The 27414-nt window shown below is 37.3% G+C and overlaps 1 protein-coding gene across 1 annotated transcript in view; it reads right to left on the bottom strand.

Annotated features, from left to right (window-relative positions):
• The window catches only part of MYRFL (myelin regulatory factor like), a 173443-nt gene that overhangs the window by 44487 nt on the left and 101542 nt on the right, over positions 1-27414 (bottom strand). Inside the window, exons 14-19 of the mRNA XM_074221048.1 lie at positions 16964-17127; positions 14452-14516; positions 9321-9393; positions 6846-6917; positions 6711-6763; positions 6418-6606 (exon numbers count right to left, since the gene is read on the bottom strand). Coding sequence (XP_074077149.1) covers positions 6418-6606; positions 6711-6763; positions 6846-6917; positions 9321-9393; positions 14452-14516; positions 16964-17127 — 616 coding nt within the window. The remainder of the gene's footprint in view (positions 1-6417; positions 6607-6710; positions 6764-6845; positions 6918-9320; positions 9394-14451; positions 14517-16963; positions 17128-27414) is intronic.

Here is a 27414-nt window from a genome sequence, read left to right as displayed (position 1 = left end):
CTCCTTGAGGACAGGGATTGTTTTGACTTTTTCCTTGATTTTTCTCTAGTGTTCAGCACACTGTCTGATATATAGGAAGCGATTAATAATTGCTCATTCACTGAATAAACTTAAAGTAACAATTTCTTATCTGTGGTAAACTAAGTAATCCAGAGGCTGGTTTAGCATATGCTGTAGAAGACAATCTTTTGCCTTTTCTCGTACTCCCAGCATGCAGCAGTGTCTGACTATAGTAGGCACTTCAATGTTTATTAATAATGGTTTAGCATTTATTTTTTTTTGGTTTAGCATTTATTGATTGACTGGTTAACTGACTGTAAGGGGGTGAGGGTGATTCACCCTGGAACATCACAAGGTGTCTGAGTTCCTGAAAAAAAGAGGAAACCTTCCTGGGAGAAGTCCTCTGTCACTACTAATCATGCCACAGGAAACCTGTGAAACCAGGCATCTGTTGTATTTAAAGTGATTGGAAAAAAAATAATAAAGTGATTGGAGTGATGGGGGGGGTTGTTTGTTTTTAGGACTATCCTAAACCATTTGCTAGTTTTATTTTGAAGGCTAGTGCTATGCATTGAACTTTCCTAAAACAGAGCTGGAAATATTAATGCTTCTTACTCTATAATGTAGGAATGCACTCCAAAGGCTACAAAGTGCTTTCACACACACGTACACACATGTGCACATGCATGTGTATGTGTGTGCATATTATTTTTGCTTTTGATCATAAGTTTGATAAGAAGATTCATTATCAAAAGAAGATTAGCTGGAATTGATGCAACTCCTCAAAGTTTGCAAAGTACTTTTATAAGTATTGCCACATTTGAGCCTCACTACAATCTTGTGGGTGCTATTCTTATCACTAGTTTTACAGATGAAGAAATTGAGGCAGACAGAGGTTAAATGCCTTGTCCAAGGTCACATATTAATAAGTATCTCTGACAGGAATTGGACTCAGATTTTCCTGATTCCAGGCTCTATCTACAAAGTCATCTAGGTCATAATGGAGTATAGGTGATCCTGGGTTCTCACAAACTCTTGCCAATGAACCACAAACTCTGGAAGTTTCTATCCAGTTGGAAGGGCTTCCATTATGGTTCTGGTGATAGACTGTACCTAATGTACAAAAACCATCCTAGTTCAGCATAAAGAATTTGGACCACAAGGCAATAAATTATTTGTCAATCCATTTAATAGCTAAAAACATGAAATAGCCATCAGTCTCACATTGCTCCTTTCCTTACTTTCTGGAAGTCTTTCCTTATCTCTCTAGTTATTATTTTCCCTTTCTCAAAAGCTTTGTGAATTTTTTAAGTGTTAGGAGATAGAAGGTGACTTATAAAACTTATAGTTTCTAAAGGCTACAAATTATAACTTTCAACATATTTAATCTTCATTCAATTATCAATGAGTTAGTATTCTATTCAATTAATCATTCAATATTTGTAAAGAGCCAGGCCCTGGGTTAAGCACAGGGTGGAAAGGGTGGAAAGAGAGACAAAAAGCTCCTGCCTTCATGGACTCACAATAAAATGGGGGAAGATGACATGCAAGCAAATATATTACAAGCAAGCTACATAGAGGATAAATAGGAAATATTTAATGGAGGAAATATAGTAAGGTGATAGAATTGCAACCATGATAACTGCTTGGAAGTGGGACCAAAGAATTTTAATAGGAATAATTACAAATTAGAAAATTGTCGTATTATCTGAGAGTCAATTGCCCATTGCTTAACTGGGATTGACCTTAAAAGGTATGATTTCAGGGATGCAAGATTCAACTTTCCCCAAACTGTCTCCCCACCTAGTCTTCCTATATCACTGATGTTTCGAATTCCACCATTAGAGATTCATTCTTTTCACTTGACCCCTTTGAAAGACTTCTCTTTTCTAAAGTATATACAGAGGGCCAACATATTGAAATATGTGTATATATATTCCTGTATAATATGGGACTTGAAAAAAGGAAGGTACACCAGAAGGTTGAGGAAGGAGAGCATTCCAGACATTGAAGTCAGCCAATGAGAATGCCCAGAGCCAAGAAATGTTATGTCTTTTTTAGAATGTCTAAGTCAGTGTCTGAAGACTAAGTGATGCTTAGAAAGGTGAAAGACTGAAAAGATTGGGTGGAAGGGGATCAGATTATGAACTTAAGTGAAAGGAATCTTCTTGAAAAAGACAACGAATCTGACGCTATCACCCACACTCAAAAGTAACAAGAAACACCATTTTATTACATATTGGGTCCTATCATCCTTAAGTATTCACAGTGAGCATAGAATCATGAATGATATTTCTCTGCTCCTTCATCCTCTGCAACAAAAAACTAAACCTGAACTCAGGAAAATGTAAGTTCAAATCCTGCCTCAGATACTCTCTAGCCATGTGACCTGGACAAGTCACTTTACCATATTTCTAGCTTGTAAAATGGTGAAAATCAGCATCTATGTCTCTCAGTGTTATTGTAGAGATCAGATATAAAAATACATTGTGAAGCTTAAGATGCTAAGTAAATGCCAAATACTATTGTTATTTTGTCATAACATGCAACTATGAATAACTTAAGCAAGACTTAGAACATCATAAACCTTGATGACTTCTACGCAAGATAGGCATGGGGAAGAAAGACAAAAAGTTAAAAAATATGATTTGGGATGATAAAATAAATCAAGCTCAAATTGTATAGAGCATATTTAAAAGTCTTCCACATGTGTGTCGTGAAGATTTTCTTCAATGAGAGAATCAGGAAGCATTTGATGTAGGAAATGACAAACAATATTCCTCCCATCCCCCAACCCCAATTAAACCTTACTCAGCTGGTTCTTCAGAGGTGATGCTCAGAACTGAGGGTCTTCTTTCCAATGACCCAATTAATTTTCCTGATAGAAGTCCTTTTTTTTAGGAAAGTGAAATAACCATCTTGAAACATACTCTGGATTATTCTGCAGACTCATAAATAGGATCTTCACCCACAGGGAGAGTAATGATTTGTGCTAGTCAGGTTATCAAAATGCTGATTTCACCTCATTTATTTTATGACCAGTATTATTGCTGAGTAAAGTAGGTCCATAAAACTGCTATTGGAGCCAGGAAATTGTTTGTGCTTATTTATAAGCTTGTTTTACATTTACTTTTTATTTTAATAAGCTTTTACTCTCTGGAATTCTGTTCCAGTTTTCCCCCTTTTAATTGGTCTCTGAAACCTCAAAAATGCTTAATTAAAAGAAGTGGTTGCATGACTTCCCACCTTTTAGGATTTAAGACTTTCAGGGAGGGAGATGGACTCAAGGAGAGGGGAAGGACTCATGGAGAGTCCTTATTTCAATCCCTAAGCAATGCCCACCCAAAGCAGAGATGGAAGATTGAAAAGGGAATGATCCCTTCCATGGTCAAAGCTTGGGATACCCTTGAGTATATTGATCCAGAAGTCTGTTGGACTCTTAGTCCTGGGAGCCCTCAGTCCCCAGCCCCATATTCCCCAAATTATTTCTGAGTTTTCTCTGAAAGCAAGCCTGGAGGCAAAAGAAGCTTTTTAAGATGACAAAGGGAGAATTCCTCTGAGTTACCATAATCCAGGAGGCAGGGTAGCTGAGCTATAAATGCAAAAAAGATAGCAATTGCTGCCAGATACCATAATGAAGGTACCCTCCTTCCTCCTACTCTGAGACTGCCTTCTTTTGTTGTTGTTTTGTGAGAGTATATTTAAATCTGGAACTATCATTTTATTTGTATAGGACATTCTAGTTTTACCAAGGAAGATCAGCCACTGCTCTGCAATTTATAATCTTATAAAAATTGCCAGAGTCAATGCCCTGCCCAATATCATACCACCAGGATGTACCAGAAGTAGACTTTGAATCAGGTCTTCCAGATGCAAAGAGTGGATTCCTAACCACTGCACTGCACTGCCTCTGAGGCTGCCTCTAAGCTATATATTAAATAAATGATATCTAAGTGAGGACTCATTAATTAGATTCTTTATACAGCAATTTATAGAACTGAGTGTGTTGAAAGAAGAGTGAGCAAAGAGTCAGCTGAGACTTCTTTGTGGTAGAGAAGGGAAAGTTCAAAACCCTGGATGCCTTTCCCTGTATCTCTGTTTGTTTTCTTCTGTTTGTACATAGAACAGTCAACAAGAATTTATTAATCTTGATTGCCTTAGACACTGTGCTAAGTTCTGGATATGCAGTGAAAGGAAAAACAAACAAACAAATATGGTTCAAGCAGCTAATTAGGTCAGTGATACAGTGGATAGAGTACTGAGTCTAGAGGGAGAAAGACCTGAGTTCAAATCCAACCTACATTGTCACTCTGGACAAGTCACTTAATCTCTATCTGCTTCTGTTTCCTTTCATGTAAAATGAAATAATAGGGTTGTTGTGAAGCCCAAATAATATGATTGTAAAATGCTTAATATGTTACCTGGATCATGGTAGCTGCCCTATAAATATTAGTTATGACAAGGAGCTGTTATAAGGGAGAAATCATGCAAACAACTATATTCATTCAAGGTAGAGGAAATAGGAGGAAATTTTAGGAGGAAGGTATCAAGAGGAAAAGAGAAAAGACCAGGAAAGGCCAAGTGTAGAAGGTGGGATTTTAGTTGGCTTGAAAAAAAGTCAAGGGGAGTAGTTTCCTGACCTGGGCTCTTCTGTAAGTTAATGGTGATCTTGACCACTGAATGAGAGTCCCACAGGACTGGGAAGATCAAGGTTAGGGTTATTGCAGAGGCCAGAGTGGGGAAGGCATGAGGTCATTGTCAGCTGTGTCCCTAACAATATCTTCTGAATTCTTTCCTATTCTCTAAGGACTGTCTCCATCAGAAGTCAAAGGACCTTGACAGCCTGCAGATTCTAGATTCACGTTAAATGGAGGAATGGATGTTTCAGGAATACACTTATCCCTACCTCAATGGCCAGGCATTCCTCAAGAAAAGGTGACTCCTAGCTGAAATCATTAAGAACAGAGTCACTATCATAATTGATTGTATATCTCTTGTTGTATTGTGGTGGTTGTTTTTTGTCCAAGACTTCAGGAAGGTGATGCCATGACTTGCAAGTGAATTGGATTTGAAGTACGGGAGGGTTGTGCAGTCTCCAGCCTCAAACTAGATATTGTACAGTAGAAGTGAAAGAAAAAATTTTGAAGTAATCAGAGTTACGTTCAAGACCAGTCAACAGAAAAGGGATTGGATGTGAAATATAGTAAGGTGATAGAATTGCAGCCTTGGTAACTGCTTGGAAGTGGGACCAAAGAATTTTAATAGGAATAATTACAAATTAGAAAATTGTCATATTATCTGAGAGTCAATTGCCTATTGCTTAACTGGGATTGACCTTAAAAGGTATGATTTCAGGGATGCAAGATTCAACTTTCCCCAAACTGTCTCCCCACCTAGTCTTCCTATATCACTGATGTTTTGAATTCCACCATTGGAGATTCATTCTTTTCACTTGATCCCTTTGAAGGACTTCTCTTTTCTAAAGTATATACAGAGGGCCAACATATTGAAGTAATTACCACCCACACATTGTTTTTAATTTCTCTCTTCCTGACATAAAAAACCCTAAAACAGTCACAGATCTGATAGCATTAAAGGTATGAAAAAAGAAAGGAAAGGATGATGAAAAATAGGATGAAGAACCCAAAGAAAAATTTCACCTCCTTCACTGTTTTGACTGGTAGGCAGCTCCCCTGATTACTACTACTACTACTACTACTACTACTACTACTACTACTACTACTACTACTACTACTACTACCTACTACTACTACTACTACTGCTACTACCACTACTAACTACTACTACTACTAACTACTATTACTACTACTGCTGCTGCTGCTGCTACTACTACTACTACTACTACTACTACTACTACTACTATGCTACTAGTCTACTTCCAGTTCCATACTGCTATTACTGTACTACTACTATTGCTGCTACTGCTACTGCTACTGTACTACCACTTCTGCTGCTACTTTTACTACTACTGTTGCTGTTGTTGCTGTCACTACTATTATTATTACTACTACTACTACTACTACTACTACTACTACTACTACTACTACTACTCCTGCTACTACTACTGCTGCTGCTGCTGTTACTACTACTACTCCTCTACTACCACTATTACTACTATTATTCTTTTTCTACTACTATTCCTCTACTACCACCACTACTATTGAAAAGTGAGACTGAGAGATGTTAAATCATTGACCACTGTTTTCAAAATCAGGTCTTTCCAATGCCAAGTCCAGTCTTCTATCACTGACTGGCTGCCAAAGTGGGGTCCTTTCTAAAGATTTGACATATCGGGGCACCAGCCTGGTTCTTGAATCATCAATCACGCAACTTGTAATGGGCAAGAATAAAACTAGAATGAGAAATGTTCACCTTTTCTCTTTGAATAACCCTTACCTGGAGATTGCCATTGATCACTGCCTATGATCTTCTCCTCCTTAAGCTTTGTTCCCACAGAACTTCTTTGGTCTCTTTTGGCTTCATTCACAGGACAACAATAAGTATTGTGGCAAGGCAATATCTCACAGAAAGTGACTTCGAGACCCAGGAAGGAGGGTGTGATAGTTGTAAGAGATGTATTCGGAACTGCAAGAGAGGGGATAGGGAATGAGGGAAGAAAAGTTACCAAGATAATTATGGGTTGTGCAATGAAAGGTGAAATGAGGATGAACTGCCAGAGAGGACAGTACCTGCTGGAGTGGTACATGCAGGAATGATGGACGGCAGAGAGCTGGTTACATTGCTAAAGAAAAACACAATGGTTAATAGGAAAGCTAATTAATCAACTACTTCCCCCAAGAGAAACAAAGAATAGAATTCCTTACCCAGAAGTAAGATTTTGGTTCCAAACTCTATCCCGTAAACTAAGTATATAAAGAGAGACTATCGTCAAGGCACTGAGGAAAAAGAGGGAAAAGAAGAATTATTTAACAATTTGACCCAAGGCATGTAATATGCATGTAATTTGCTAAAGGGTCACAGTCATGAGACTTTTCTTTCTGAACATTGCTGGGAGGATTGGCTGCTGCTACCTTGGATAAAAGAGGTGGTTCCATGCTATGATCAGAGCTAAAACTAGGTTGAGATACCTGGAAATTTGCTGTGGGATGCCAGAATGTCTAACATTTCAGTATTACTTCCATCCTTCAGCAGGCATTGAAACCAGTGTAATATGTATATAACAAGAATAATGATCTGTTCATAGTATTTATAGGTGTAGAGAAAAACTGAGGTCCAGAGATGGCAGGTGAGAAGGATAGTTGAGGATTGAACACAGGTCCCTTAATTTCAAATCCAGCATGTTTTCTACTGTATAATGTTAACTTTCATAATAAAATCCTTCCCTCAAATGATTTTGTGTTTGTTTTGTTTTTAGGTTTTTTGCAAGGCAAATGGGGTTAAGTGGCTTGCCCAAGGCCACACAGCTAGGTAATTATTAAGCGTCTGAGACCGGATTTGAACCCAGGTACTCCTGACTCCAAAGCCGGTGCTTTATCCACTAGGCCACCTAGCCACCCCTTCAAATGACTTTGTATGTGCTGAACATATATTTGTATATACCTGTGTATACAGAGGGCTGTTAGGTGTTGCCATAAAACCCAGAACACAAGACCTAGAATTAGGAAGACTCATCTTGAATTCAAATCTGGCCTCAGATCACTTACTAGCTATAGGTAAGTCACTTAGCCCCCCTTTGCCTCAGTTTCCTCATCTATAAAATGAGCTAGAGAAGGATATGACAAAACACTCCAGTATCTTTACCAAGAAAATCCCATATGGTGTCATGTAGAGTTGGACATGACTGAAACAACTGAACAATATACTGCATGCATATTCTTTTTTCCACAGTAGAACCTAAATTGCTTGAGGGCAGGGACTATTTTTTGTCTCTAATCCCCAACACTTGGCATTATGCCTGCAGTTTAATAATCAATAATTCTTTAATTGCATCTGGGCATTCTCTCTAGTGGTGGAGATCATCACTCATTCATGCCTTCTTCTTCTTCTTGCCAAGTTATGTCTGCTTCCTCCTGTAAGCACTAACTTGAGCTATCTATTTGTTATCCACTCACCCTCTCCCTTTCCCTGAAGGATGTGTCCTATGGTAGTCCACTTGTTAGGATATCTTTAGTCATGGTGGAGCAATGCAAGTGATTACCATCAACAACATCAAAGATCCAAAGGGCACCATTGTTTTGCAACTAATCAATTCCTTTCTTCCTATACCTTATGGCTATTCTGTACAAACAGCTAAACAAGATCAAGAAGTGCTAAACTAAAAGAATGAAACTAATGGTTAATGTCTCCTTACACTGTACAAGATGTGACTATTGAGGACTGAGAATGACTTTTTAAAAATATGTCCATGTAGACTATATCTAACTAGATGGTGTGGTGGCTAAAGCTCTGAACCTGGACTAGGGAAGACCTGAGTTCAATGCTTATTGTTTGACCCTAGCTAAATCACTTAACTTCAGTCTATGGTAAAATTGAGATGATAATGATAAAGATAAAGATAAGGATAATAATGATAATGATGATAATAATAACAACTCCTAGGGTTGTTGTGAGAATCAAAAGAGAAAATAAATACAAAGTACTCAGCACAGTACCTAACATATAGTTAATTGCTATAGAAATGCTGACCAGTAGTGTCTGACTGTGTCTCCATGGAACATATTGTCCTATGAATTTTCATGGCAAATTTACTGGATTGGTCTTTGATTTCCGTCTCTAGAAAATTAAGACAAACGGGGGGGGGGGGGGGGGGGGGGGGAGTGAAGTGACCTGTCCAGGGTCATATAACGAGTAAGTGTCTGAGGCAAGAGTTGAACTCAGGTCTTTCTGACTCCAGGTACATCACTCTGCCCACCAAACCCTCTAGCTGCCCCTATTCATGATAGCCATAATTAAAAATTGAAGATTTGTAAAAATCTTTTTTGTGTCTATACAATTTTTGGAAATTGCCTATAAGTGTGATTTTGATATACACTCAATTAAGAATACTCCAGACTGTGTTAGTCATATAATAGGCATTCACATATTTGTTCATTGATAAGCTATGTGTATTTGAGGAGGCCTGCAACACCACATTTAAGGACTGTTCTTTTTTTTTTCTTCAATATATACCTCAAGAGGATTCTCCCACCTACCCTATAAAACAATCCAGAGAATGTAGAATTTGCTCAGGGGTGTGTGTGTGTGTGTGTGTGTGTGTGTGTGTGTGTGTGTGTGTTGTGTGTGACAGGAAAAGGGAAGGGGTAGAAGAAGAATAATGAGTATAGAAGGAATTTTCTTACCAGAATGCCATCACAGCAATCAGAGTAATAACCAAGATCTGGAAAATCCAGTCGGGACAAGCCTGTTTATTCCCTGAAAAATGAAGCTAAAAAAATTTTTTTTAGAAAGAAAGAAAATTCTTAATAGGAACTGATGGAGCAATAAGTCAACTCTGCAATTTTGAAATATTGTCTTCCCCCTTCAGATATAAACTCTTTGAAGGTAGGGTCTCTCTTTTGCTTTTTTATATTTATAGGCTTGGTGCTAAGCAGGATGTCAGTCAGGTGGGCTTATTGTTTGGTAATTGGTTGATTGACATGAAGTGGAAATATTTGATTCCAAGTTTTAGTTTGAAAACTTCTTGAGAGCTGGGACTGCCTTCTGCCTTTTTTTCTTCCAGCACTTTATATTGTGCCTATTACAAAGTGCTTAATAAATATTTATTGATTGATTGGTTGATTGGTTGGTTGGTGATTGTTTTTTACTACTATTTCTATGCATATTACTCCCATTTTATAAATGAGGAGGTTGAATGATTTGCTTCTGGTAAGTGTCATAGGTGGACTCTGAACACAGGTATTTCTGATATAAATCCACCATAATCACTGTACCTGCAGATGGGAGAATCATTTCTATAGAAGTCATGAGAGTAGATGAGATTTCCCACTCAAAGAGGCAAGTGAGATGAGAAAAGGATCAAAAATTGAGTTTTTGAAAACATGCCCACACTTGGAGGGTAAGAGGGAGCAGATGAATCAAGGTAAGAAATTGATAAGTGATCAGAAAAGGAAGAGGAGTCGCATTCCAGCATCCAAGGAACAAGACTATGGAGAAGACAATTGACAATAGTGTGAAATGCTGCAAAAAAGTCAATAAGAAAAAGGAAACAGAAAATTGAGCGATTAAGAAGTAATAAGTGACTTGGAAGAGAGAGTAGTTTCAGCAAAATTGTTGGGTCTCAGAAACTAGATTCCATCAACATAAGAAGTGAATGGTGGCAAGAGAATACAGACCATTCTTTCTAGATGTTTAGCAGTGGAATGGAGATGAAAAGACAATAGTTCAGGAGGTGACAAAGTTAAATCTTTCCTATTATTTCTCATAATAGGAAAGACAAGCATATTTGTAGTCATTAAAGAAGGAATAAGTAGAGAGGAAGAGATGAAATAGTCAATGAAAGGAGGAGAAAATAGGAAAAGGGATTCGATAGCTAAGAATAGAACAAGACTCAGTAGGGGATGAGAAGAAAAGGGTCTTATAATCATGGAAATAAGTGCAAGAATTAATTTTGGCAAGAGGGAAAGTTAGGCCATTCTTTAAAACTAGATGAATGAATGAATGAATGAGTTAAACCATGGATAGATTTGGAACTGTAGAGGGAGGAAAACAATGATGCTCAAGTCTCAATCTTCTCATTAAAGTAAGAGACAAAGTCAATTTTTGCTGAGAGACAGAAGGATGGCTTGGAAACTTTTGAATTCAAATCTCACCACCTCAGTCTTCCTAGACTGTCCAATACTGAATCTCTCTTCTGAACCCTCATTATCTGTAATCACTCATGGGGCATTCACTTTAAGATGCATTGCTTAACAGATTAAATATCTACTGGAAAAACAAAATATCTATTACATCCAATGAAAAGATTCTCTAATTGTGGGATTTCAGGTGCAATAGTATTCAGATGGAGAAAGACTACATTAAATAAATGCCTATTTATTCCATTTACATGAAGGTCCAGAATTTTTCACCCATCAACAATTCAAAATCAGTAAAGGATCTGGGATATTGGATGGATGGAGGGGTTTCTTCCCTTTAGAAACAAGCAAACTGTCAACTGCACATCAGTCCCCATGCTAGGAGCTAAGATACAACCACAAAAATGAAATGTCTTCCTCAAGTTACTTACATAGTATAGGGGCAGACATCATGTTTAAACATTTATTAAATATAGTTAATTTTTTAGGTTTTTGCATGGCAATGAGGTCGAGTGACTTGCCCAAGGTCACACAGCTAGGTAATTAATAAGTCTCTGAGGTCAGATTTAAACTTGGGTCCTCCTGACTCCAGGGCTGGTACTCTATTCACTGCACTACCTAGCTGCCCCCAAGGTAATTTTTTGATGGGGAAACACAAACAGCAAGGCAAGTGGCATATGGGTTAAGCTTTGAAGGAAATTATCAATTCTAAGTGTCAGAGAAGAGGATGGAGTACATTCTTATAACATGAAGGACAGAAGTCTATGCAATGGGATCAAGATGGGAGATAAAATGTCATATATGAGAAACAGCAGAAAGAGCAGTTTAGCTGGACTGGAGTGTTTGAAGGGGAGAGTGACATGTCTTCCTCCTCTGAAAGATATAGGAGACATTATTCTCTTAGTATCAAGATAGCAGGGGTAGAGAGAGAAATGAAACAAAATTGAATTCAAATTAAATTTCTCCGTCTAGTTTTCTGACTTAAGGGAATATCCATCAATTCAAAGAGAGTCAAAAAAGAAAGAAAATGGCTAACATAATTGTCTTCAAACATATATGAGGATCCTCAGGGCTGTGTCTGAATGAAATTTAATTGAGTCAGACATAAGTAGAGCTGATAGCCATATCTGAATCTCAACGGATAAAAACTGGCAGACCTTTGAACCTCCATAATCTTGTTTGTGCACACTAAGCACCTACTAGTGATCCTAACATCAAAGGTTGAACTCTAACTGGTACCAGAACCTAAGGATAAGAAATCAGTGAAAGAATGAATAGTGCCTTCTAAAGGCACCAAAGTGACTCAATTGCACAGGTTATCTCTCCCTTTCACAAGAAAATTCCCCTGATAAAAATTGACTCTCTCCTTTGAAGATGTCACTCACTTCAGTGAAGTCAACTATATTTTCTACAAAGGTATCTTCCAAGACTAGGTTTCCAACTCCAATCTTTTAAAGGCAATCTTGTTAGAAGAAATAATCCCAGATTTGGAATGAGAAGACCAGGTTTGAATGCTATTTCTGATCCCTGAAGGACCTTTTGGCAAGTCATCTAAACTCTGTCCTTCAAATTCCCCATCTAACTAAAAGAAGTTTTGAAATATAATAAAAAAAATTGTATTTCTTGGCTATGGTAGAAGGGATTTGTCCCAGGCATTTTTGCCTCTGGGGTCTCCTCCAACTCTGGGATTATGTGATCCAGGAATTCCTAAATTACAGGCTCACGTTTCACTGGCACCTTAGTAACATGTCTAAAACCAAGCACATTGCTTTCTGTTCCCAAATCACTTCCTCAAGCCCATATCCCTTAAATTAGGGATAGAAGAGACCTTGGAGATCATGTCATCCAATCTTCCCATTTAAAAAAATGAGAAAACTGGAGCCTAGAAAAGCTAAGAGGTTTATCTAAGATCACACAAGTGATAGGCATCAGAAATGGGATTCGAACTCAAGTCCTTGGACTGGAGCCAAGACTCATTTCACTATTCTATTTGTTAATAGTACTATCATCCTCTTTAGATGCCCAGTTTCAAAACCTCAATGACATCTTTGCTTCTTCTCTTTTCCTCATTATCCATAACTGCTCAAAGTCCAAGTTCTGCCCATTCTGTCTTCTCCTTTTCACTGCTATCCATTCTTTCCCTTTCTTTTTTTAATAGTGTATTATATATTTATTTTTAATTTACATTTTTATTTATTTAAACATTACTAAAATAGTCTTGTTGTAAGAGTGAACATAATCCCCCCTCCCTCAACAAAAATAAAAATATTCACGGAAAATAAAGTGAAATAAAGAGAAAAAAAATGTGCTTCAGTCTGTGTTCCAATAACCATCAGCTCTGTCTCTGGGGTGGATCATATTCTTTATCATAAGTCAATCAGACATGTTACTTTGAAATTTTTCCACAGTTGCTGTTACTGATTGTAATTCCCTCCATCCATTCCTCCCCACTATCTTTCCCTTCCTTTCCATTGTCACTACGACCATCCCAGTTCAGGCTCTTGACAGACATTTCTGGAACAACCACAAGAGCTTCCTTAGTTCTTATCTCTTTTTTTAATTTCTTTTTTTTATTTAAGGCAATGAGGTCAAAAGTGACTTGCCCAAAGTCACACAGCTAGGCAATTATTAAGTGTCTGAGACTGGATTTGAACTCAGGTCCTCCTGACTCCAGGGCCTGGACTCTATCCCCTGCACCACCTAGCTACCTCCAGTCTTCTTATCTGTAATCCCTCTCCAATTGGTTTTACATTGTTCAAATTCATTTTTCAAAGCTCAGGTTGCTTTCATATTATTTCTCTGCAATTTTCTTATAATTTTATCATGTTATTAATAACCAGGCAGCCAAGTGGTACAATGGATAGAACACTACTGGAGTCAGGAAGACTTGAGTTCAAATGTAGCCTCAGACACTTACTAGCTGTGTGACCATAGGCAATTCACTTCCCCCCATTTGCCTCAATTTCCTCATCTTTATTTGAGATGGAGAAGGAAATAGCCAACCAACCCAGTTTCTTTACCTAGAAAACCCCAAATGGCGTCACAAGCTTGAATGTGACAAAAATGACTGAACAAAAAAAATTTAACTGCAAAACAAAAGAAATTCAATATTTAATAAATATCTAATGGGTAAGTCCAAATTTTACAGTCTTAAATTCAAGGTCTTCTGGAACCAATCCACCTTTCCAATCACTCCTAATATTTTCCTACACATACCCTCCTCTCCAACCTAACAGTTAGTTGTCATTTCCCAAATATGTTGATGATGTCCTATCTCTGTACCTTTACTCATGCCATTCTTGCCACCTGAAATACTTTTTCCCAATAGTTCTTTCTATAAGAGCTATTTATACTTCAAGATCTCAGTTCTTCCTTCTCATCAGAGATTCAAACCACCTAAAAGTGATCATTCCTTCCTCTATCTTCTATAGATTTTGCTATTGTAATAGATTCCTTAATAAGAGTCAGACACAGTTTAACAACTAGACAGAAAGCGGGGTAAAGGACTTGAGAGTAGAGTCTAGAGTTGAACTGGTCAAGTGGAATTTGACCAAGAGGTCAAGATGAGGAAGTGGGGAGAAAACCACTTCATTCAAATCAATTTTTATTTTGCATGTTCTCTGAAACAATTACTTATACACACAATCACATAGATTCATTATGCCTTTAATTCTACTTACCTTGTTGGTTTTAGAAGGAGCTCTTCTTACAGAAGAAATACTCATGGTTGGGCTAAACTTGCTGAAAAAGAGAAGACTCTTTACTATTCAAATACTTCTAGAGGTGAACAAAGCCCTAGACCTGGAATCAGGAAGACTTGAGTTGAAATCTGTCCTCAAACACTAGTTGTGTAACTTCTGACAAGTCTCTTCACCTCTGTCTCAATTAGCTCCTAACTCCCGGGGTTGTTATGAGGATTAAATGAGATAATATTTTTTAAGTGTTTTGAAAAATTTTTAAGCAATATATAAATGCTAGTTATTAGTATTCTTGAAGCCATTAATAGCTGTATCTAACCTTTGCACTTTAAAGTTTATAAATCAGCTTATATATTATTTCATTTAATTTTTTTAATTTTAGAAAGTTTTATTTATTTTGAGTTTTACAATTTTTCCCTCAATCTTGCTTCCCTCCCCCACCCACAGAAGGCAATTTGTTAGTCTTTACATAATTCCCATAGTTTGCATTGATCTAAGTTGAATGTGATGAGAGAGAAATCATATCTTTAAGGAAGAAACATGTGGTATGTGATATAGCAGAATTACATAATAAGATAGCATTTTTAAAAAATTAACCTTGAGAAGTACAATGCATTATTTCCATTTTACATATGAGAACACTGAGGTCCCTGGAATCACACAACTGGTAAGCAACTGAGGCAGGATTGAAATTCAGATCTTCCTGAATCCAGGTTCAGTATTGCATACAACATCCCACATTGCCTCTTGGCTCTCTACCTAAGCTGTTACTCTGATTTCCTGGTGACTTGGAGTCAGACTTCTTCTCAAAGTCAATTTAGAAAAGTCAAGAGGGTTAACTCCTTTTTATGGACAGAGACTTTGGTAAGAACAAATGAATGCTGTTCAGCCTTATCTTTCATTTCTTCCAGTCAAATAATGGGGAAATTGTATACTTACCTCCTGAATCAGTGAAGCAAAGTTTCCCCTTTCAGAACTGAGTTCTATGTGATATTCTAAATATATAAATCATCATTGAAAGTTTGTATGCAGAATAATTAAGGCAGTTACTCCCTTCCACTAAAATCAACATTCATTATTTCTTAAAAGTCAAATAGTAAAAATGGCTGTATCCTGTTCTCTATAAAGTCATATCAATATCTTCAAAAGCTATGATTGCTTGTGTCAATAGCTATAACCTAAAGCAGAGGTTCTTTTGTTCTTTACTTTTTCTCTTTTTTTCCTTTTTTTTAAAGCAGAAGTTCTTTTTTGTGGGTCATGGATTCCTTTGTCAAATGGCAAAACCCTTAGACTCCCCTTCTTAGAATGTTTTTAAAGGCATGAAATAAAGTACTCAGAAATATAAAGGAAACCAATTATATTAAGTGGCATGGTGAGTAGAGTACCAAATCAGGAGTCAGAAAGACATCTTCCTGAGCTCAAATCTGGCTTCAGATACTTACTAGGTGTATGACCTTGGGCAGATCATTTATCCCCCTTTGTCTCAGTATGCTTATCTATAAAAGGAACTAGAGAAGGAATGGCAAACCACTCCAGTATCTCTTCTGAGAAAACTCCAGATGGGGTTGAAAAGAGTAAGACAGACGTGACTGAAACAACTGACAAAATTATCTTGAAGCACAGTTTTCAAAAAAAACAGTTTTAAATTTTTAGTTTCCAGATTGAAAACTCGTGTCTTACAAAACTGCCTGAGGTTCAGAGAGGATTGAAACAGCGAGGTGAAGGTGGATTTGGAGTTTCTATATTCTTCCTCCACTAGCAATCTCCTTAGTACTAGTGTGCAGAAATGAAAAGACCATTGGATCTAGAATCAGGAAGACCTGAGTTCAAATGTGGTCTTGGACACTCACTAGCTGTATGTCCTTGGACTTGTCACTTAACCTCTGTTTGTCTCATTGCCTCAACTCTAAAATGGAGATAATAACATTTCCTTGTTAAGAGGATCAGATAAAATAAAATATGCAAACTAGCATATAGCAGGTACTATATAAATGTTTGTTCCCTTTTCCTTTCCCTCCCCCCTCCCCACTTCTAATAGTAAATATCAGAGTTGGAGTTCTCACTCAAGACTACTGACCATGTTCAACAATCATTTTACTTTGCTACCGTCCAGTCATTTTGGTTGTATCCAACTCTTCTTCCAACCCCATTTGGAATTTTCTTAGTAAAAATATTAGTTTGCCCTCTCTTCCAACTCATTTTACAGATGAGAAAACTGATGCAAACAGGGTTAGGTGACTTGTCCAGGGTCACACAGCAGTGAATGCTGATGTCAAATTTGAACTCAGATCTTCTTACCTACAAACCCAACATTCTATCCACTGTGCCACCCAGCTGCCCTCATTCCACTTTACCATGCTGCTATCCTATGTCAGACAGCTCCTCCACCTCCATCTTCCCCACCCCCAATAGTAATAACTATCCCTTGGAATCAGAAATTTCCCCGTATGAGTATAAATGATTGTTCTTATTACCCTAGCTCTAAGATACCTGAGTGAACTCCCTCCACTGGTTGTGGACTTCAAGCTGCTAAGACGCTTTAACCGGGCCAACTTTTTGCTCCATATTTCAAGTTCTTCAATCCTTTCCTCAAGGTTATTCGTTAGTTTACAGAGCTGCTTAACTGCACCTACATTCTCCATGAAGATTTGATCCTGGAATAAGAAAAAACAGTAACATAGAAAAATTCATAATGTACCAAAGCAAAAAGACTAGATTTGGGGAATGGGGTTGGAATTTCACCAGAATAAGGAATCCATCTTTCAGTACAGAGAGGGATAGCTGTGCCCATCCACTTTATTGCTGTTCAGTCCATTTCGGTTGTGTCTAATTCTTTGTCCAACTCCATCTAGGGTTTTCTTGGAAAAAATACTGGAGGGGCAGCTAGAATAGAGCACTGGCCCTGGAGTCAGGAGGACCTGAGTTTAAATTAGTCCTCAGATACTTAATAATTGCCTAGCTGTGTGACCTTGGGCAAGCCACTTAACCCCATTGCTATAAATAAATAAATTTTTTTAAAAATGATACTGGATTTCCTTCTCTAACTCATTTTACAGATGAGGAAACTGAGGCAAACAGGATTAAGTAACTTGCTTGGGATCACATAGCTAGTAAGTTTCTGAGACAAGATTTGAATCCAGGTCCCTCTGACTCCAGACCTACCATACTCTCCACTTTGCCACTTAGTTGGCCCAGATGTCATTTAAAAATGCCTATGCCCCTGAATGCCCAAGTTCTTTTAGAATACATCTGAGGAGGCTTGTAATATGAAGAGCATTCCAGATAGCTTGCCAACTACTCTGTAAAACTGTTTATATTCAATTTGCAATAAAATGGAAAATAATTGTCCTCATAGCCCAGAGTCAAGTAGGGAAGGTGCATCATCCAATTTTGAATTCTAATTTTCTTTTGAATTGGTGCTATAGTATATTTTAAATTCATTTTTAAAAGACAGAAGAGATTTCTGAATATTCATTTATGCTTTCTTCATTAAAGTTTTGCAAAACTAGGCTTCAGACCAATGACAAGATTCTCATCATGCTGTCTAGATGAAGGATAAGAGAAATGAATCATATAGGCTATGTTTGACTTAACTCTGACCTAAGCCCTTAGACTATATGCTTAGATTCCTCAGAACTAAAGAAGGTGACTGAATGTCTTTTTCATGAAGAGCTGGAAAAGACAGAAACAGGTAGCTAGGTAACACTGGATAGTGCTGGAGTTGGAGTTAGGAAGACCTGAGTTCAATTCTGAATTCATATACTTACTAGCTATGTGATCCTTGGCAAGTCACTTAACCCTGTTTGCCTCAGTTTTCCCCTCTGTAAAATGAACCAGAGAAATAAATGGCAAACTGCTCCAGTATCTTTGTCCAGAAAAACCCAAATGAATACAAAGAGTTAGACATAACTGAATAACAATAACAAAAATAAGGGCAGCTTAGCAAGGTGGCTAAGTAGCCCAGTAGATAGGTGAGGAGTCGAGAAGAACCAAGTTCAAATCTGATCTCAGAATGCTGTGCGAACCTGGTCAAGTCATTTAACCATGATTTCCCCAGTTTTCTCATCTGTAATATGAATTAGAGGAAACAAATGCCAAACTACTGCAGTATCTTTGCCAAGAAAGCTCCATCAAGAGCAATGGTATTCTGTGGTCCACAGGGTTCCAAAGAATTGGCCACAATTGAACAACTGAATAACACCTGGTAGGACAAGAAAAAATAGATCAGTTAATAGCATGTGATCCTTCTTTGTATCTTAATGCAGAAAAACTAGGATGGTGAAGGATCCTAGAGGGTATATCACATCAGAATCAACTAAAGCACCTACAGACATTTAGGCAGAGAAGAGGAGCGAAGACAAGACTTGGGAAGGAAGGGATAGCTCTCTTCAAGTATTTGAAGAGCTCTTGTGTAAAAGAGAATTTACATTTGTTCTCTTTAGCCCCACTTGGCCATTAAGGAAAGGGTAGAAACTGTAGAGAAACAACTATAAGACTGATGGAAGAGAAAAAATTTCTAATAATTTAAATGGGTCATCTTGGGAAATAGTAGTCTACCTCCTCAGTAGACATCTTCAAGTAAATGGATGGTCCCTTTTGGGGAGAGGTATAGACCAGATTCTTGGTTGACGACAGGTTGAAACAGATGACTCAGATGTCAAGACTATTTCTCTACATGATACCACATGGTTTTGATTTATGACCCCATCGATAGAAAAGTGCATAGCAATTACTTTAAAGGGAATGAACTATTTGAGTTTAGATTTGTTTTAAAACTAGTCTCATTATGTTTGAGTCACACCTAAGGTTTAATCCTTTAAAAAGTGGGTAGAAGGAAATGTTCTGGTGAAGATTACAATCCATTCTTCTAAAATGAAACATGGAGAGCTGAGAGGAATGACTTTTAATAGAGTAGATTTGGTCTTTGATTTGGCCACTTTTCAATTCAACTCTCTGAGTTTTCTCTGAAACTTATAAAGCAAAGTCAGTAAAGGATCAAGAAGACTGGTAAAGGGGCAGCTAGGTGGTGCAGTGGATAGAGCACTGGCCCTGGAGTCAGGAGTACCTGAGTTCAAATCCGGCCTCAGACACTTAATATGCCTAGTTGTGTGACCTCAGGCAAGTCACTTAACCCCACTGCCTTGCAAAAAAAAAAAAAAAAAGATTGGTGAAAAAATCAGTATGGGTTGTTATAAGTTCATGAATTTCCAAAGCAAATATACCACAAGAAGTTCAAGAAAACTGAAAAATGTAGTTTTCCAAGACAGAAAAATAAGCTGCTAACTTTATGATCCTAATCCTTATTACAAAGAAATTTATAACAAGAAATTGTTGTTGTTGTTGTTCAGTTGTGTCTGACTCTTTGTGAGCCCATTTGGGTTTTCATGACAAAGATATTAAAGTGCTTTGCCATTTCCTTCTCCAGATCTTTTTAAAAATGAGGAAACTGAGGCAAATAGAGTTAAGTGACTTGCCCATGGTCACACAGATGGTAAATGTCTGAGGTCAGATTTAAATTTAGGAAGATGAATCTTAATAACTCCAAGCTTGGTACTGCATCTACGGACTCTGGGCTGTCATTACATTAGGAAATAAAAATCAGAAAAGCAAATATTCTAGGATTGAGAGAAAAAGAAAGCTAGGCAAGATAGGCAAGACAGACAGACAGACAGATGATAGATGAAAGAAAGAGAGAGAGAGTGAGAGAGAAAAGAGGGAGGGAGGGAAGAAAGAAAGAAAGAAAGAAAGAAAGAAAGAAAGAAAGAAAGAAAGAAAGAAATGGATGGAGAGAGAAGGAGGAAGGGGGAGAGGGAGGAGAGAGAGAGACAGACAGAGAGAGACAGAGAGAGACAGAGAGAGACAGAGAGAGAGAGAGAGAGAGAGAGAGAGAGAGAGAGAGAGAGAGAGAGAGAGAGAGAGAGAGAGAGAAATGATGAATTAGATAACTTAAAGTTCAATTATACTATTTGGCAAAATCTTCCTGGAAAAACCTGTCTGAATTCCTTGTCTCTGATTAGATTAAAATCCTCTGGTTGGCATTTAAAACACTTCCTAAGGACCCTTCCTGTCTTTCCAGACTTCTCACATTTCAGCCTCCCTCCACAGAATCTGCAATCCAGTGGCACTGGTCTCACTGCTGTTTTTGACACAGAACACTCGAACATCCAACTCTATATGTTTTCACTGGCTGATCCCTATCTCTGAAATATTCTCCTCCTGGGTTTCCCCTCTCAAAACTGCTCTCAGAGAGTGAAATTTTAGGTCTGGAATCAGGAGGCCTGAATTCAAATCTAAATTTCAGATCCTTACCAGTTCTGTAACCCTGGACAAGTCACCTAAGCCTGTCTCTGACTCAACTTCTTCATGAGATGGTCACAACCTCTGTTTATCTCAGTTTCTTCAATTTAAAATGGAAATAATAACAGCACCTACTCCCTTCAGGGTTATTGTGAGGCTCAAATGAGAAAATATTTGTAAAACATTTTGTACATGTCTTGTACATGGTAAATACCATATTAATGTTTCTTTCCCTCCCTCCCCTCCATCTTCTGTAGGAAGTTTTTCTAGGTACCTTCTATAGCTAGGCCCTGCAGTCTAACGTTCCCTCCCATACATCTAGTGTAGTGTGTATGAGTGTGTGTGCTTACAATTATTGGTATGTTGTCTGTCTCACTAGCATGTGAGCTCCTGAAGAGCAGAGACCAGGATTTTGCCTTTCTTTATATTTTATTTATATCTCCATTGTTTAGCAAGGTCCCTGGCAAATTGTAATCACTTAATAAATTACTGACTGATTGATTGATGCTGTTACACTGAGGACTGTCAGCTGTTATCTTTGATTAGAAGAAAAAAGAAACAGTATATAAATAAACATATGAATTGTGTAAATATATGAATAAATGGATGAATGTAAGTGAACATGTACAACTGTGAGTACATATGTAAAATGGATGTAAACAAATATGGAAATATATATAAATAAATGGGTGGATATGAGTAAATATATTTGTGAGAACACATGTATATATAAATAAATAGAAAATCTATAAGTAAATAGATGAATGTGAATAAATATAAGTAGTGTGAGTACATATAGATAAATAAATATAAATATAAGTAAACAAATGTGTAAATGGAAGCAAATATATAAATAAATGGATGATTGTGAGTAAATGAAAGTAATGTAAGTACACATATAAATAAAAATAAATGTAAGTAAACAAATACATATTTAAATGTAGGCAAATATATAAATATAGTGAGTACATATATAAATAAATATAAAATATAAGCAAATAAATATGTAAATGTAAGTAAATATATAAATAAGTAAATGGATGAATGCAAATAAATATATGTGAGTACATCTATAAATAAACACAAAATAAAAGTAAACAAATATGTAAATGTATGTAAATATATAAATAAATGAAACAGGAATAACAAGGAAGCAAGGCAAAGACTTTGTTCAATATAATATGGTACTTCCAAGGGCAGCCTAGTACTGGAATTTTGGATTTGGAGACAGGAACCCCATATTCAAAATGTGTCTATCTGTACGACCTTAACCTAGCGCTTTAACTTACTTATCTGTAAAATCTACCTTGGAGATTTACTCAGAAGAAAATATTTGTAAGCCTTAAAGTACTACAAATGATCAATACATATTGATTGCACCTGCTATGAATTAGACCCTGTAGTAGACATTGGAGGTTACAAAGACCAATGAAACAGGTCATACCCTTAATTCAATCAATCAATAAACATTTATTAAGCCCTTAATATACACCAGGCAATGTCCTAAGCAAACATAAATATAGAAACACAAATATGAAAGAGAAAGACAATCCCTGCCATTAAAAAGTTCACAATTTAGAAACACAAAAGGGAAAAGGAGAAGCAACTGGGAAAGAAGGGAAGGGGAGGATTGTGGAAGCTGGTCCAAGGAGTGCAAACTGATAGCAAATGAAGAGAGGCTGGTCTGGGAATCCTCTTTCCCTGGAGAAGTTATTTGCTCTCCCTGGCGGCCTTCCAATCAGATGAGTAGAGAGTACTGAGGATATTAAGGAGGCGTGAGTGCCAAGGCAATCTCCTCGGATGAGGAGGAATTTTCCCTGGGAATATGGTCTAGTCTAGTCTGAGGACTGTCAGCTAGCTGGGCTGGCCTCCCTTCCACTTCCCTACTTCTCCCTTCGTCCTCAAAGAGTTAACTTCTTGCTGGAGGAACATCATATACAGAGTTATATAATATATAAAAAGTAAAGAAATGCAAAGTAGACACAAGGTAATTTGTGGGGATGAAGAGGCACAAGCTGAGGGAATTAGTAAAGCCTCATCATGCCAGAGATGCAGCTTCAGGTGAGCCTTGAAGGGAATTATCCAAATAGACTCTATAATTTGATCCTTGTGGCTATTCCCTCCACCAATGCAGATTGCAATTAATTAGTAACTAGTTTCATGAATGATCATGGTGAATGAATCTTGCATTCTTGCTTCTTTGTTCTTAGACTAAACTTCAGATAATAGTCATGCTTCATTCATTACCAAGGCAGTACTCTAAGCCTTTCCAATTTAATAGGGCATTCTAGAATCTAGAGTCTGTGCTCCCCAGATAAGAAACAAATTCAGATTGTCTGATTGTTTCATTGTTGTTGAATTGTTTCAATCATGTACAATTTGTGGAGGTTATCATGTCAAAAATAATGGAGTGATTTGTCATTTCCTTCTCCAGTCCATTTTGCAAATGAGGAAACTGAAGCAAACAGAGTGAAATGACTAGCCCAGGGTCATACAGCTAGTAAATATCTGAGATCACATTTGAACTCAAGTATAATCAGTCAATAAGCCCTCAGACTAGGGTTTCAGTTGATCAATACAGATTTATTAAGTGCCTACTATGTCCAAGGTATTATACTAAGTTTCAGGAGATAGAAAAAGAGGCAAAAGAATCCTTGCTCTCAAGGAGCTTGCAGTCTGACAGGAGATACTATGTGCAAATGGGATAGAACAGGAAAAATAGGAAATAATTAACAGAGGAAAGGCACTAGAATTAAGCTAGGGTTAGGAAAGGTGTTAGAAAAGAATCCTCTTTTGTCCGATGTCACAGCTAGAACTAGAAGAGACTTCTGAGGTCATCTTGCCTAATTCTTTTAGACATCAAGAAACTGAGGTCTGGAGAGATGGGATTTGCTCAATGTCACATAGGTAAACTATAGCAGAGCTAGAATTTCAATCTAAGTGCTTGGACAACAAATCCAAGACTCATCGGTCCTCCTCCACCCCACTTCACTCTGCTTTCCATATTAAATATATATATATATATATATATATATATATACATATAGTTTGATTATTATATTGATTTATTAAATCTATTTTATATTCTTAATAGAGCTCTATATTATGCATTGTATAGCTGCACCCTTAATAGCTCATTCATTCAACCAATTTTGGATGACTTTTGTGTGTTGACTAAATAATTGAATATGCTTATAGTCTTTATATTTTTTAAAAAGTGGGCAGCCAGTCCACAGATAGGAATGTAATCCATATCATTCCCATGGGGAAAGGGTATTTGACTTGACTTCATTTGATTGAATAGAAATCTGGCCTAAGAGCCATGAAAATCTGGGTTCAAATCTTTCCTCTGACACACACTGGCTGAAATTGTTACTGAAGCATGACTGAAATAATCTGCTGGAGGGATTTTCCACACCAGGAGCAGTAGATAGCACACTGGGCCTGGAGTCCAGAAGACAAGTCCAAATTCAGCCTCAGACACTTACTGTGTGATCATGGGCAAATAGCTTAACTTCTGTCTGCCCCAATCTCTTCGATTGTAAAATAGGGATAATAATTGAATGTAACTCCCATGATTGTAGTAAGAATAAAGATGACATGGCATTTATAAAGTTTTTATTATAGTATCTAGAATACAGTAGGCATCTTATAAGTGCTAACTGTTATTATTATTAGTTATCTCCAAGGAAGGAGGAACATCGAAGCACAGTTAACAATTGGTTCTTCAGACAATCAGAACATTTTTATTGACTTGACTGTTCATGTACCAGGAACAATGAACCTATGAGACTCATGTGACATTAGATGATATTGCTGGGGGAAAAAAATCATTCAACTTAAAAGCAAAATTCCTATGACATCCGCTTTAGAGCCAGAAGAGGTCTCAGAGGACATTCAAATTCAACAAGTATTTATTAAGCACCTACTCTATACCGCATACTATGCCAGAGGATGGGACTCTAAAGGCGAAAATAAGATTCCTTGCTCACAAGAAACTTACATTATTCTCTTTTTTTGTAGGTTCTTGCAAGGCAATGGGGTTAAGTGGCTTGCCCAAGGCCACACGGCTAGGTAATTATTAAGTATCTGAGGCCGGATCTGAACTCAGGTACTCCTGACTCTAAGGCCAGTATTCTATCCACTGTACCACCTAGCCACCCCCGAGAAACTTACATTCTTTTGGAGCTACACAAATATAATTGTGAAATTTAAAAGAACATACAAAATAATGAAAGACAATTATGTAAGACAGAGAACCAAACTTGGAGTCAGGAAAATCTAGGTCCTAGTTCTTCCTTTGATAAATAAAATCTATAAGATCATAGAGGTGTCTCCAGGCACCTCTCTAATTGCTAATTTACATTGGTAGATGGAATTTTTACATTGGGAGTTCCTCACTCCAGTGAAATCATAGGTCTAAATTATTTTAAAAGGTGTTGCTAGGGCAGCTAGGTGGCACAGTGGATAAAGCACTGGCCCTGGAGTCAGGAGTACCTGGGTTCAGATCCCGTCTCAGACACTTAATAGTTGCCTAGCTGTGTGGCCTTGGGCAAGTCACTTAAGCCCGTTTGCCTTGCAAAAAAAAAAATAAAATAAAAATAAAAAGGTGTTGCTCAATTGCTTCAGTCATGTCCAACTTGTAGCGGTTTTGTTGGCAAAGATACTGGAGTGATTTGCTGTTTCCTTCTCCAGTTCATTTTACAGATGAGGAAACCTAGACAAAGCCAAGTAAAGTGACTTGTCCAGGATCAAATAGCTAGTAAGCATCTAAAATTGGATTTGAACTCAAGAAGATGAGTACTGACTCCTGGCCCAGCACTCTATCCACTTTGCCACCTAACTGTCCCTTTTAAAAATACAAAGTAATATAAATTATTTGAGGAAGAGGGGGTACTAACAACTTAAGTGAGGGAGGAAAATCAGGAAAAGTTTCAGATAGAAGAGTTAATCTGATTTAATTAGAGTAGGCAACTCTTGAGACAGAAAAAAATCCTTCACCAAGACAGATCAGCAATTCATTTATAATTTACAAGTAAACCTGAGCTTACCTTTGAGGGAAGTTAGTGATCTATGAGGCAAAGGAGAGGATGATAAGAAGGCACTGAAGATGATGAGTTACTGAATTAAATTAGTAAGATTTTTTTCACTAGGTGTATCTTATGTCAATGAAATAATTCGTCCAGATTTTTTTTAAATCTAAAATAATATGAACTGAGAAACTGGGAAGAAGAGAGGAAGAGAAAAAGAGAGGGAGAGAGAGGCATGAAGAGGGAGTCAAAGACCAACAAAAGGACAGAGGGAAGAAGAGAGACAGAGACAAAAAGTGATAGAGACAGAGAGAAACAGAAAAACAGAGAGAAAGACAATGACAGAGACAGAAACAGAGAGAGAGAGAGAGAGACAGAGAGAGAGAGACAGAGAGACAGAGACAGAGACAGAGACAGAGAAACAGAGAAAGACAGAGAGACAAAGAGAAAAACAGAGAGCCAGAGAGAGAGAGAGATTAATAAAAATCATTTCTAATTTACATGTAAACCTGAGGAAAAGAAGGGAGGGAAAGTATTGTCAGCCTGTTCAAAGATGTGAAGACAGAAGGTGGAATGATGAATATGTTAAACAGTCAACAGGCTAGTTTGTCTAGGTTGGGGAAATGTATGAGAGTATAACATGAAATAAAAATGAAAAGGTAGATGTGGGCAATTATGGAGAGCTTTCTGAGCAAGACCAAGAATTTTTCTATATTATTCCAGAAGATGCTTGATGATTTCTGAGCAGAGATGTGACATTGTCACATCTGTGCTTTAGGAAAATCAGCTGGACATCTATGCAGAGAATGGATTGCAGCCAGGAGGGAATAGATACAAGGAAATCAATCAGGGGGCTATTATAATAGTCCAGGTAAGAGTTGATGAGGGGCTGAACTGGGGAGAGGCTGATTACTTGTCTGTATTTCAACAGTGAGATGAGCCTGCTGTCAGCAGCACTTTGTTCAACACTGGTTTACCTCTGCCTCTGGGTAGATTCAAGGTAAAAAAAATAACTCACCTGGTAAATAAACTAAAGTGTCCCTATCAAAGAGATAATAAAGGAGAGGCTTTTACTGCCCTTCTGATCGATCCCTATGGCATCAATTTTGAGGATGCCAAGGAAAATCATCAAGCAATATCTACCAAGTCCTTTATGGATGTATGGGTGCCTATTAAGAATCTTGCAATAGCTAGACTTCTGCCCCCGGACATCATAATCTATCTACCAACATAATTCAGGAGCCGTTTTCTGTCATCATCCCATACAAAGACATTCATAGAATATGTTGACATTTCCTAAACAGGAGAGCAGTCAGGTAAACTTGACATTGGATTTATTAATAAAATAATAAATTATCAGAATTTATTATTATCATTGCCATTATTGTTAAGAAGTTAGAGAGGGTCTCTCAGTAAAAAGCATATTGTACATCCTAGCTGAATGAATGAGGAGAAAAGCATTTTTAGGAATTTATTAGTGTTTGTTAACACACTGAAATATACTAAGTACCAGGAATACAAATGCAACTGTAAGCCAGACCTTACCTTCAAGGAGCTTGCATGCTAATAGGAGAGACAGAGGGAGAAAGATATATGAATATATATATTTATATC

The sequence above is a fragment of the Macrotis lagotis genome, chromosome 2 (assembly GCF_037893015.1).
Source record: "Macrotis lagotis isolate mMagLag1 chromosome 2, bilby.v1.9.chrom.fasta, whole genome shotgun sequence".
NCBI classification, from domain to species: Eukaryota; Metazoa; Chordata; class Mammalia; order Peramelemorphia; family Peramelidae; genus Macrotis; species Macrotis lagotis.
The sequence above is the reverse complement of the archived record's forward strand: the minus strand, read 5'-3'. Positions and strand labels throughout refer to the sequence as shown.